Source organism: Maniola hyperantus, chromosome 21 (genome assembly GCF_902806685.2).
Source record: "Maniola hyperantus chromosome 21, iAphHyp1.2, whole genome shotgun sequence".
NCBI lineage: Eukaryota > Metazoa > Arthropoda > Insecta > Lepidoptera > Nymphalidae > Maniola > Maniola hyperantus.
The window spans coordinates 4,227,848-4,241,074 of record NC_048556.1 but is presented as its reverse complement, the minus strand read 5'-3'; the positions used below and the strand labels follow the sequence as shown (position 1 = coordinate 4,241,074).

At 37.5% G+C, this 13,227-nt stretch overlaps 2 protein-coding genes across 2 annotated transcripts in view; one reads left to right on the top strand and one right to left on the bottom strand.

Moving 5' to 3' along the window:
• Delta (neurogenic locus protein delta) overlaps positions 1 to 13,227 on the bottom strand; it is a 67,342-nt gene that overhangs the window by 43,197 nt on the left and 10,918 nt on the right. The gene's annotated exons all lie outside the window — the stretch shown is intronic.
• LOC138403822 (trichohyalin-like) lies at positions 8,873 to 12,974 on the top strand. Its single transcript, XM_069505724.1, has one exon. It carries the CDS (start codon positions 10,325 to 10,327, stop codon positions 11,909 to 11,911), a length of 1,587 nt encoding a protein of 528 aa, XP_069361825.1. The 5' UTR covers positions 8,873 to 10,324; the 3' UTR covers positions 11,912 to 12,974.

Here is a 13,227-nt window from a genome sequence, read left to right as displayed (position 1 = left end):
CTAAGGATTAAAGAGGAAAAGATACAAGGAAAATTAGTAATATTTATTTGAAAACTATGTACGTAAATACCCAATTTACTTTAAATACTTAAACTTATTTTTATTTATATATATTCGAAAATAATGTCCGTTTAGCATTATTAAACATTTTAAAATTAGAAAAAAAAATTGTCTATGATTTTTTTGTAGGGCTTTTTTGAAGTAAAGTTATTAAGTACTCAATAAAAAGGTTCTTTTAAATAAGTATTTGCTGGGTCTTTACTCTTTTTATACATGACTAGCTTACGCGACTTCGTCCGCGTGGACTATACAATTTTCAAACCGCTTTTTCACCCCCTTAAGAGTTGAATTTTTAAAAATCCATTTTTAGCGGACGCTTACGTCACAATAGCTATTTGCATGCCAAATTATAGCCCGATCCGTCCAGAAGTTTGAGCTGTGCGTTGATAGATCAGTCAGTCAGTCACCTTTTCCTTTTATATATTTAAGTGAAGTTCCGAGTGAAGTCTTAAAATACGAACATACGAGTAGTTATTCGAAAGCGTACGTCCGATGGAAGTAATTATAAGACATCGGAAGGAAGTGGGAAGGATTAAGTTTACCGATCGTACGTCTCGAACAAATATTATTGTAATACTAGATGATGCCCGCGACTTCGTCCGCGTGGATTTAGCTTTTTAAAAATCCTGTGGGACCTCTTCAATTTTCCGGGATAAAAAGTAGCCTATGTCCTTCCCCGGTATGTAAGCTATCTCTGTACCAAATTTCGTCAAAATCGGTTGAACGGTTGAGCCGTGAAAAGCTAGCAGACAGACAGACAGACAGACAGACAGACACACTTTCGCATTTATAATATTAGTATGGATTATCAACTTCTGAGCTTAGCGTTGATGTATCGAAAAAATACATATTGTTTCCTGCACTTTCTAGTCTAGTCTAGATAATTGTTAGTGGAAACTACGTGTGCATTATAGGTAAAACAACCTATGTATGTTGTAATAATAGATAATAATATACTTTCAGTATGTTTCGCATATTATGTTTCGTAATAAGTTACAGTTATGAACTATGTATAGTTCGCATTAGTGTATGAACTATGTACAGTTATGAACTTGTGTAGTTATTTGAATTATGTGTAGTTCGCGACAGGTCGAGATAGCAATCGGGGTATGAGGCGGGGGAAAGACCCGCACTCGCCCGCACAGGGTTAGCGTGGGGGCTGTGCGGGTGTGCGGGGCGTTCCCTCCCCGATTGGTATTTTTAGTGCTATTGTTACTTAATGAACTAGTGCAAGCGGTCTTGTGGTAGATAGATAAATGCATTGGGAAAAAACATTGCCCGAAAAATACTTAATTAGTTAACTAATCTAACTAATTTTATAATCAAAAATTGATAAGAAGTAAATAATTTAATATTGTAAGTCGGAAATGCCATTAGATAATTAAAAGATTACTTAGTATGACACCGGATGCATTTTATTTAACAAGAAATGAAATAAGTTTCATGACCTAAGTATGTGTACCTACATGCAATTATTGCTTAACTTTTAAGAACTTAATTACTTTAAAGTTTTGTAAAAAAGAATGTTGTAAGATTTGAACAAAATGTTCCCACGTCCAATGAACTTTATCTATTAAATATCGTGTGTAATCGCCAAAAGTTTACAAAAAAGAAAAAACCGGCCAAGTGAGAATCAGACTCGCGCACTGAGAGTTCCGTACACCAGTCGTATTTTTTCGACATTTTGCACGATAAATCAAAAACTATTATTGCGTAAAAATAAATAAAAATCTGTTTTAGAATGCACGGGCAAAGCCCTTTCATAGATAACCACTTGGTATAGTAATTTTACTTTGAAAGTTAAAAATATCTACTAATTATTTGGTATATTTGTCATGAACACATTTTAACTTTTTTCTAATGATGTAACTACAAATTCACGGTTTTCAGATTTTTCAGGCTTGTAAGTACCTGAGAAATTTCATATTCTAGGTAAACGGGAAGTACCCTTTAGGTTTCTTGACAGACACGACAGACAGACAACGAAGTGATCCTATAAGGGTTCCTTTTTCCTTTTGAGGTACGGAACCCTAAAAATACAATGATCCATTCAAACCACGCGTCTTATCTAGCGATGTTGTAGTCTGTAATATTAAAAAATCTAACCACAGATTAAACAAAGAGCTAGTGTAAAAAAGACACCAGATTTTAACCAACTTCCTGTCAAGTTCATAGGGGTTGTTTCAACGCGCAAAGGTCATCCCTCTCGTTTATATCGCGTACACAAGAGCAGGATAGCGAATTCACATTCACGTGGCGAATGCCAGGTAGGAACGGAACACAAAAAGTGCGGGAAAAAAACTATGGCCACTCTAAACATCCCCTTTTTTATTAAACTTGATGTATTGTTTATCAAATCCGTAGTAGCTTGTACGAGTAGCTTATCGGTTTGGAATAAATTTAATTACGATTAAAAAGTAGGCTGATGTAAAGAAAAATGATTCGATAATAGACTGGCAACATTAGTGAATGAGTGAACGAAATTATGTTTGACTCAATAGCTCAACGGTTAAAGGAGCGGACTGAAATCCGGAAGGACAGCGGTTCAAACACAAGCTTCACGCTTAATTGGAGGGGAAAGGGTAATGTTAGTCATGATAACATGGCTAATAACATGGCTGTGAACATGGCTAATATTCTTTTTAGGGTTCCATACCTCAAAAGGAAAAACGGAACCCTTATAGGATCCCTTTGTTGTCTGTCTGTCTGTCAAGAAACCTACAGGGTACTTCCCGTTGACTTAAAATCATGAAATTTCGCAGGCAGGTAGATCTTATAGCTGACATTCGGGAAAAAATCTGAAAACTGTGAATTCGTGGTTACATCACCCAAAAAAAATTGTGGTCATGAACTAATAATTAGTATTTTCAATTTTCTAAGTAAGATAACTATACCAAGTGGGGTATCATATGAAAGGTCTTCACCTGTGCATTCTAAAGCAGATTTTTATTTCTTTTTATGTATCATAGTTTTCGAATTATCCTGCAAAATGTCGAAAAAAAGTACGGAACCCTCATTGCGCGAGCCTGACTCGCACTTGGCCAGTTTTTTTTAAAAACGGGATGACGCCCACGATTACATCCGCGTGGAGGTTATTTTAAATCCCGTGGAAACGTGTGATTTTCCGGTAAAATGATCCTGGATCATTTTATCTAAATCTCGCAAAAACCGTCTATTAATTGGATGAAGACCCAATGAAAATGTGATTACAGACAAACTTTGAGACGAACTTTGTTATGTAATATAATAATGGAAAAGCTAAAGAAAGAATCCGTATTGTGTTGTGTGCGGTCGATCTCGCTCGAGGCGCTTCACAGATTAACAATTAAATAATACTTACGGACTACCGTATAAGCTATATTTTATTATGTCTTCAGGCGATTTGACCCGATGATTTGACTGACGCCTCTTGAATATTGATTATAAGTGGCCTATGCTTTATGGAAATTTCTTTTTAATTCTCAGAAAAAATTCCATTAAAAGTTTCTCGCACTTAGTTAACATTGAATTTCTTACTATCTGTAATATAAACTAAGTAAGTACTTATTCCTATAGGTATTATTTATTTTCAGGTCGAGAGGACAATCGGGGTAGAGGCGAGGGGACGCCCCGCACAACCGCACGTCACCCGCGTTCGCCCCGCAACGGGTTGGCGCGGGGGCTGTGCGGGGCATTCCCTCCCCGATTGCCATCTCGACCTGTTGCGTACTGTACTTAAGTATAAGTACTTACTTATACTTTTTTTTTTCTAAACAGTATAATCGTGTTGAATTGACTTTTACCAACATCCTACGAGTATATTAAGTAATAAGTTGAGACATGCATGTAGTATATATAGCTAATTTATTTAACATACGACAACATTTAATGCATTCGACGTCGAGTCGTGCACATCAATATAGTTTTTTTTTTACACAAATGGAAAGTACTGGCACGTAACATTAATTGCGCCGGCGCACCATACTAACGGACTAAGAGCCAGCACGTGCCAGAGCTTTGTTATTTTATAAAAACTGAAAGTTTTTCTGCGTGTTGTCCCCAATACTGGGAAGGACGTTTGTTTGGATCATAACGCTTTGAGAGATAACGAGTAATAAAGTAAAAAATCTTGCGTCAAAGTATAGTCTATTTTTTTTCTTCGAAATAGTATTAAAACGCATGACATGATTTATAAAACTATTTCGAAGAAAATATTAAAAAAAAATTACACCTTTATTACCTGTTTAAAAAAAATTACACCCTCATTACCTCTTTTTCACCCAAAGCCACCATGATAAAATATTCTTCTTGGCTTCATAGTCACTGACCGTTCCTCCCTGGGTTGGGGACAATACGCAGCTTTTATAAAATTACGAAGGTCTGGCACGCGCTGGCTCGCTATCTACATCCAAATTGATTTTGAGTACCTAATCGTGAATCTCGTTACACCATCTCTGGTTAATATATCGCTTTACATTTGTTACTTACAATCATTTTAATTGCAGTCACGTTATACATTTGAAAAAATCTAACAAAATTATAATTTTTTATGGGGCATTACATTCTCGTTTAGTAGGTATAGTAAACTGCACGGTGCAAGGCCATTGCCTTGAAAAAACGGAAAAAAAGTTTCGTCTTTGGTCGCAAGGTTCTATAAAGGGTAAGCTCATTCAAAAAATATATAATATAATAAATATCTTAGTGTAGTCTATGGCCATAAGGTCTTTTAAAATGTGCGATTACAGGATGTTGTTTTTTGTCACAAGATAGGCTATTACAATAATAGATTGTACAACAAGGGCATAAAACAAGCCATTTTATCCGAAATGTTTATCTACCCGATAATAAAGGCGCTGTGGCAAGGTTGTATCGGTCGCAACCTCATCATAAGTGCAAAATGTTACTGGCACTATAGAAATTACATAATTACAATTTTTTTAACATCCATATGACATTCAGACAGATTGTTGTTTACCTATAAACACTTTATGCACAAGAGCATGAAAAGCAGTTTTTGAGTCCGCTTACAGCCAGCATAAAGTAGGACTTTACGAGCATGAGAAGTGAAAATGTTTTTTTTACATAAGTAACTTAATTAAGGCGCATATTAATCTTGTATCCGTAAGCCTAAGCAGTAAGCAGTGTCCAGTATGTTAAATATTTTTTGTTAGTAAAGGCCACTTTTATCATCATTAGCCTGAAAATTACTCACACTGCATTATCCCGGTTAAGGAGCAATAAATACGAACATCATTGTATGTAAGTAAGCCAACGGAGTAAACACTCGTTCCAGTCGGCAGGTTGAGCGCAGTCTAAAAATAGCGCAAATAATGAAACACAGGGGAATGTTTTTCATCTCGACCGTTATACACACGCAAAATGTGTTAAAATAAACACCCAAACAGTCTTCATATTAATAGCGCGACGATGTGGCCAGTGCATCAAATTCGCAATTCAAAATTTATTTTTGGAACCGTCTTGTCTCGGTATGGTTTATTTTGTTTTTAAGACAACTTTTTTTAGGTCGTTACACATGTCGTAAACTTACTTAAAAATTATTTAACAGAATAGAATAGATATTTTTTTATTCAAATAAACTTTACAAGTGCTTTTGAATCGTCAAAATAATTTACTATTGAGTAGGTAATTCGGAATGCCACAATGAACCCCTTGAATCTAGTCTGGGCACGTGGGTAAGTCTTTATCTCGCAGATTTTTTTTAAACTCGCTTTTACGACTCTAGGTTCTAGCCTTTTAAAACCTTTGATCTTTCCTTGGTTAACTGGTACTTAAATGTTACGAATTAGAACAGCTGACAATATTACTTACCGTTCTACTAATTGATGACTTTTAAGAAAGTAAGTGACATTATACTGAGGGGTAACATGGTAACATCATACAATACAAAAGGCATACAGTTTCAAAGAACACCACGCAAAGAAAATAAAAGGACACGGAGTCTTGAAGGGAACAAAACGTTCAGAAATTCGACGTTTGCGCGACAAAAGTTGCCAATTCCCTTTGTTGTTGCAGCTAATACATGACAGCTGCGTCGGAATTATTTTAACCGACTTCAACAATAAGGTAATCTGAATGCAACAACTCGTTTTTTAAATCGTTTTTTATACCTATTTAAAACTAGATGATGCCCGGCCGCGACTTCCTCCGCGTGAAATTAGGTTATTAAAAATTTTTTTTACCAGGCTATATAGCTATTTGGTTTACCAGGATAAAAAATAGCCTATGCCCTTCCTCGTGATGCAAGCTATCATCCTTTCCTCCTTCCGATATTGACCTTTCGTCAAAATCGGTTTACCGGATGGGCCATGAAAAGTTAGCAGACAGACAGACACACTTTCGCATATTTTATAATATTAAGTAAAAAATTTACTCTTTAAGAAAGTAAGTCAATAAAAATAAGAATAAAATAGTCTATTTAAGTACCTACCTATTTACTTTTATAAGAAGTCGTGTTGTTGATTTTCAATTTATCCATTTCGAGACATGCAAAGGTCAAAGCCCATACAGCCCAGTCAAAGTCGTCTATTTTTTTCTCCCGTTTTTTCTTAGTTAGGACTAATAAAAAAGGTAATATTCAAACCTAGGTATACATACAGTCTTTGACAGAGTTTAAGTAGACTGAAAAATATTACTAGAATAATAATACTACTAAATCAACTAGAAATTTCATAAAATAAAATATAGGCAGGATACGTACCTATTGCAATCCTATGTTAAATTAGTGAAGTACCATGGGTAAGGTACGGTAATAAGGTCCGTAGATTGCTTGGAGATGGCTTGGAGCTTATATGGAAAGCGAGTAATAAGGCATTTTGCGGTTATTTAAGCTCAACGCTGAAGGGAATTGGTATTTCGTGCGTCGGCTTGTAGGTACACTATGATCGAATACACTGATATATACAAAACCTAAGATACTAACTGAAGAGCTGGCGAGCAGAACCGGACAAGTCCTCTTTAACTCGAACACTTTTTTAAAAATCGTAGTACTTATCTTGATCCAGTTACGTTGATCTCCGTTAGTATTTACAATGAAAACGAACTCAAAGTGAGGGAAAATAGCCTCAAAATTGCGTTTTTAATCAAAATCGGATTAGTCCGATAGTTCCAAGGAATCTTTTAAATGCAATCGTAGCCTCAGTTTTTTCCGCTTTCCCGTAATATTTAATTGCCGGTTCTGTTCGCTAGCTCCTCAACTGTGATCAGTGCTGTCTTGACATAACACATAACAATTTCTATTACTTTAAGGACTAACCAATAACTTAAAATTATATTTTTTGGTAAGCATTCGCGCTGCGCCTTTTAAATCTAAGCATAACAATAAGCAATTAAAAATATTAAATAGGTACGTCTATCACAATGAAAAATAACGAAGTTATTCTTATTTGCGACAAATAACTTGTTAGTAAACCTATGTTACTGGTAAACGCTATAAATATTTTTAATCTAATAAAACAGGGCGATATTTTTTTGCCATTTGGTGCCTAAGTAATTTTTGTATGCCTACTTACTTAACCAACCACGTACTTATCTTCGGTTTGTTATTATATCAACGGTCTGATGAGAGTGAATTCGTGTCTATGGAGTAATATCTACGTAAACCAGATCTTGCTTGGAATTGTTATTGGGATTATAGTATAATCATAACACATAATCATTACATGGTGTGATTTCTATCTTACGAGACTCTAACTATTGAAATAGTTTGCTTGGAGGAATTTTAACTAAGAAGACAGTTTAATGTAATTGGCTTTCTGTAATTCTATATTTACTCGTTAGTATGATTTAGTTATACTTATTCGTTACGTATACATTTTTATCGACATATCGGTTGGCACTTAATTTTCTCGTCGATCATTTCATTACTTACCGGTTACTAATTTTATTATATCGATGTTAAACATCTCAAAATGGGCTGGAAGCTAGAGCTTTAGTATAGTTAAATATTAAAAAAAAAACATTTTTTTACTTTTAATTGCACAGAGACTTTTTAATAGGTACCTGACCGTCTGAATATTTTATCGATGTATTTTAATAAATTATAGGTACTCGTATATTATTTTAAAAAGAGAATAGCTTACGTTGCCATACATGGTAGAACATAACATTAAATTGCTGCTTGCGACAGAACATTACAATGCTATTCAATTAAAGCGAAACTAATACAGCGTACCTACTTAATAGTTTATTAGCATCAAGTTTACTTATTCATAAGTCATATAACTGTCATCTTTGGCCTTAACTGAACATCCCACGGTATGACGCTAATATGACGAAACCGTGACACCTGAATTTTTTAAAATTAACTTAACGGCTGTGGATTCAAGGCCTTTGACCCTATTGACACTTGAAGTACTCAGTTATTGCAGTATTGCTACCATTTGACACATATTTTAAAACATTTCATTGCTGGTAATTTTTATTGCCCGCCAAACAGAATTTTGCCGTAGTCTTACCTTTTTCGGTTGTTCTTACAAACGATGAATCTTAATATTAAGTAACTATTTAATTAAAATAATAACTGTCACTAGTTACTTACCCACCCCTAAGAAGAAGAAAGTTTCCTTAAAAATATCTTAATTTATGCATTTTTAATAAAAAAAAATATCTAAATACCTACCACTTTAAAAAAATAAAAGGCCAAAAATATAACTATTCTGAAGTAGGTACCTACTTAATTAAATAACTTACCTAAAGTGAAGTCAAATGTGCCAAGTTTACCATAGATGAAATTATAAAATAGGGCGTTATACGATCAGTTTAATCATTTTATTTTATTTTATTCGTTTTTTTTGCAATCAATAGCGATATCAATACTTATAATAAAACTGTAACAGGTCAAATTCTGTACATTGAAGATATTTTGAAAATTTTTTTTCGAGGGCACTCTATAATCGATACTGAACCCAAAACTGTAATTTTTTTCATTTTTGTCTGTCTGTCTGTCTATCTGTCTGTCTGTCTGTCTGTATCACGGCCGCGCATCACGCTGAAACTACTGAATGGATTCCAATGAAACTTGGTACGATTTGAGGTCATACTATGAGGTCTAACATAGGATACTTTTTATCCCGAAATTCAGCATGGTTCCCTTAGGAGAGGGGTTGAAAGTTAAAATGTATACTGAGCTGTAATTCATTAATGCGTGGTCCGATTTCATTCATTCTTTTTTTGTTAGAAAGGGGATATTTTAAAGATTGTTCTGTAAATATTTTAAAGTCATCAGTTTTGTAGTTCAGAAATAATAGACATAATAACCCTCAGTTTATGGTCCAAATAGCTTGAAACTCGGAATATGCAGAAACCTTTGAACGTATGGCTCATCTTAAGCTGGCGTTCCCACTTTATCGTATAGGCTTAATGGATAGACCTGTTGTGAAAATTAGACCATTCCAAAGGAGACAGTTAATATTGCATACTGCAGGGTTAATTTTCCCCACAAAGCAAACAAAGCTTAGAGCAGAACTGTTCTATAAGTAGGTACTTATTAATACAATAAGTAGGTACTTATTAATACAATATTAATTTTCATGGTATCTATGCAGTGCTCATAATATGCAATGTAAACTGGTGTCTGCTAGCATCCATTCGCGGGGACGGGAGTGGAGAAGGCGGCGCAAGGGGAAAGAAACATCTATAGGATAGGTATCCGCGCGGCGCAGTCGGCGCAGTCGCACGGTCGGCGCGCTACGCAACTGACGTGTCCAAATTACCTTTAAATTTAATGCTAAGTGGCAAGTTTCCGCGCGGCTCAGACGCGTGGTTGGCTCCCTACGTGACGCACGCATCCACATTGAGCTTAAAAATTGAAATCTGATCTGAATATCTGGAATTTAAAATCGTATAAAAAGTTATTATCAGAACTATATTTTAGTTACTAATTAGGTCGGTACCTACTTGATTATTGTTCTTCTATAATATATATTATTAAGTAGGTACTTGGTTTCTTCTGTATTTTTAGGATTTTGTTTGGTTATAGCATAGGTTTATGCAGGCGTTTTTTGTGGTACATACTACAAACTATCTTCTATAAATATTAAGTGCTTGATTTTTTGGATTGCAATTTTTTGGATTTTGTTAAGATATGGCATGGATATGGCAAAGGTACATGCAAGAGTTTTTTGTTGTAAATAATTAGAATGTAAAATTTTACTTTCGTTGTAAAAAATAAGCTTTATTCGTTAGGTTTAATTTTCTTTTAGCTATAATGACAAATTGACCATTGTTTACCGTTGTTTTATATGTGCTTTTTGTACTTTTTATAAAAATGCCCTCTAGAAAGAGACCTAATCTTTCTCAGTCTACGAGAAATGCTGCCAGAAAGAGACTGAGAGTTTCTCAAGAAACCGAAGAAGAACATAATGCTAGACTGGCAAATGAGCGTCAGCACTATGCTGAATCTAGCTCTTCTATTCAACGTGACTCCCGTTTGGCATCCATGCGTGCGAGAACGACTCAGTATCGTGCCAATGAGTCAACTTCAGGTCGTGAATCACGTTTAACTGCTGACGCCCAGAGACACGCTGAGTCTTTGACATCCGAGACACGTACTCAGCGCGAGGAGCGCTTGACGGCTGACAGTCAGCGTCATGCCGAGTCTCGCGCTTCTGAGACATATACACAGCGTGAAGCGCGTTTGACGGCTGACAGCCAGCGTCACGCCCATTCTCGCGAATCCGAAACTTTTACTCAGTACGAGGAGCGCTTGACTGCAGACAGTCTGCGTCATGCTGAGTCCCGCGCTTCTGAGACGTATACACAGCGTGAAGCGCGTTTGACGGCTGACAGCCAGCGTCACGCCCATTCTCGCGAATCCGAAACTTTTACTCAGTACGAGGAGCGCTTGACTGCAGACAGTCTGCGTCATGCTGAGTCCCGCGCTTCTGAGACGTATACACAGCGTGAAGCGCGTTTGACGGCTGACAGCCAGCGTCACGCCCATTCTCGCGAATCCGAAACTTTTACTCAGCACGAGGAGCGCTTGACTGCAGACAGTCAGCGTCATGCTGAGTCTCGCGCTTCTGAGACGTATACACAGCGTGAAGCGCGCTTGACGGCTGACAGTCAGCGTTACGCCCAGTCTCGGGAATCTGAGACTTTTACTCAGCGCCAGGAGCGCTTGACTGCTGACAGTCAGAGTCATGCTGAGTCTCGCGCTTCTGAGACGTATACACAGCGTGAAGCGCGCTTGACGGCTGACAGTCAGCGTTACGCCCAGTCTCGGGAATCTGAGACTTTTACTCAGCGCCAGGAGCGCTTGACTGCTGACAGTCAGCGTCATGCTGAGTCTCGCGCTTCTGAGACGTATACACAGCGTGAAGCGCGTTTGACGGCTGACAGTCAGCGTCACGTCCTGTCTCGGGAATCTGAGACCTTCACTCAGCGCGAGGACCGCTTGACTGCTGATAGTCAGCGCCATGCTGAGTCTCGCGCTTCTGAGACGTATACACAGCGTGAAGCGCGTTTAACGGCTGACAGCCAGCGTCACGCCCAGTCTCGGGAATCTGAGTCATTCACTCAGCACCAGGAGCGCTTGGTCATGGCTAGGGATAATTATGACCACCGGAATCAACAGTATAGCATTGTTTTATCGTCAGAGAGAGACAGAATAGCAGAAATTCGCGGAACAGAGACACAAGAGCAACGTCAGTCTCGCTTGACCGATGATCGTCTACGGCATTTTTTGAACAGAATGTCTATTTCATCTGAAGACTCCGCCGAAGACGTGCTGCCGTGGACTGATAAAGAAAGGAGTGGATTTTGCTACTCGCCAGACATAAACTATGTTGAGTACGCTGGTATAGGTGCAATGCAAGAAGTTTCACATAACGTAGTATACAGGGAAGCTTTGTAAATATAGGTAACACCGTCACAAAATATGGACATAAATTAGTGAAACTGCATGATAACCCTATCAGGAAAGGGAATACTTTACCATGAAGCCTACCCTGAAATCACGAAAAATAATCAACTATTCCATACTAAGAGTTCATTGACGCGCGGAGAAAGTATATGAACCAACTGATTTTTTCGTTAACTCTCTTTCGTTCCTGATAACACTTAATTGATATTTTATTGTAATCTTACTTAAAATTATTATGGTTTTTATTCATGGGCATCTTAATGGGTACTTAAGGATATATCATCATTTCAGCCTGTGAACGTCCACTGCTAAACATGGGCCTTTTCCAAAGAATGCCACAACACCAGGTCTTCAGTCATCCAGCGACTTTTCGCCACTCTCTTTATATCGTCAGCCCATCTTGCTTGAGGGCCATCACGCTCCCACCGAAACTTGGCCTGCCCACTGCCACTTCAATTTGCTGACGGTTTTGGCTATTGGGAACTTGATTTGACACCTATCCTTCAGATAAACTCTTAACATAGTCTTCTCCATAGCTTGCTGAGGCAATTTAAATTGGTAGATCAAGCCCTTTGTTAGTGGCAGGTGTCCGATCAGTTAATCCATACTATAACATTCATACTAATCTAATATTGTAAATGCGAAAGTGCGTCTGTCTGTTTTTACTGCCCATCTATTAAACCGAGTTTGTCAATATTTGGTACAGAGAAAGCTTATAGAAGGACATAGACTACTTTTTATTTCAGAAAATCGTAGTTTCCACTGGATTTCCCTAAAGAGCGCCACCACACCCGGTCCTCAGCCTTCCTCATCCAGCCACTTCCCGCCAGCCTCTTTATATCGTCGGTCTATCGTGTTGGAGGGCGTCCCACACTATGCTTGCCTACCTACGCGGTCTCCACTCAAGGACTTTCCGGCTCCAACGGCCATCACCTCTACGACAGGCATGACCTGCCTTCTTTTATCCCGGAAAATAAAAGAGAGAGAATTCCCATGGGCTTTTGAAAACCTACATCCACGCGGACGAAGTCGCGGGCATCAGCTAGTATACAATATAATTTTACATAATAACATCATTATCAAGTCAACGTGATATCACTACAAAGCACGGGTCTCTTTTCAGAGTGAGAAGGGTTTTGACCATAGTCTACAACGCTCGCGCTGGCCAAGTGCGGATTGGCAGACAAAAGTTTATCATAATTACTTAAACAAGTATATTGTTAGTTCACAAACGTTTAAGTTTAAAATCGTTTGATCTTGTGGTTTGATCTCAGTTCATTTGAGAATACGGGCCGAGCTATGCGCCT

Coding starts and splice junctions, on each gene's coding strand:
- LOC138403822 (XM_069505724.1), top strand. CDS start 10,325: ATGCCCTCTAGAAAGAGACCTAATCTTTCTCAGTCTACGAGAAATGCT.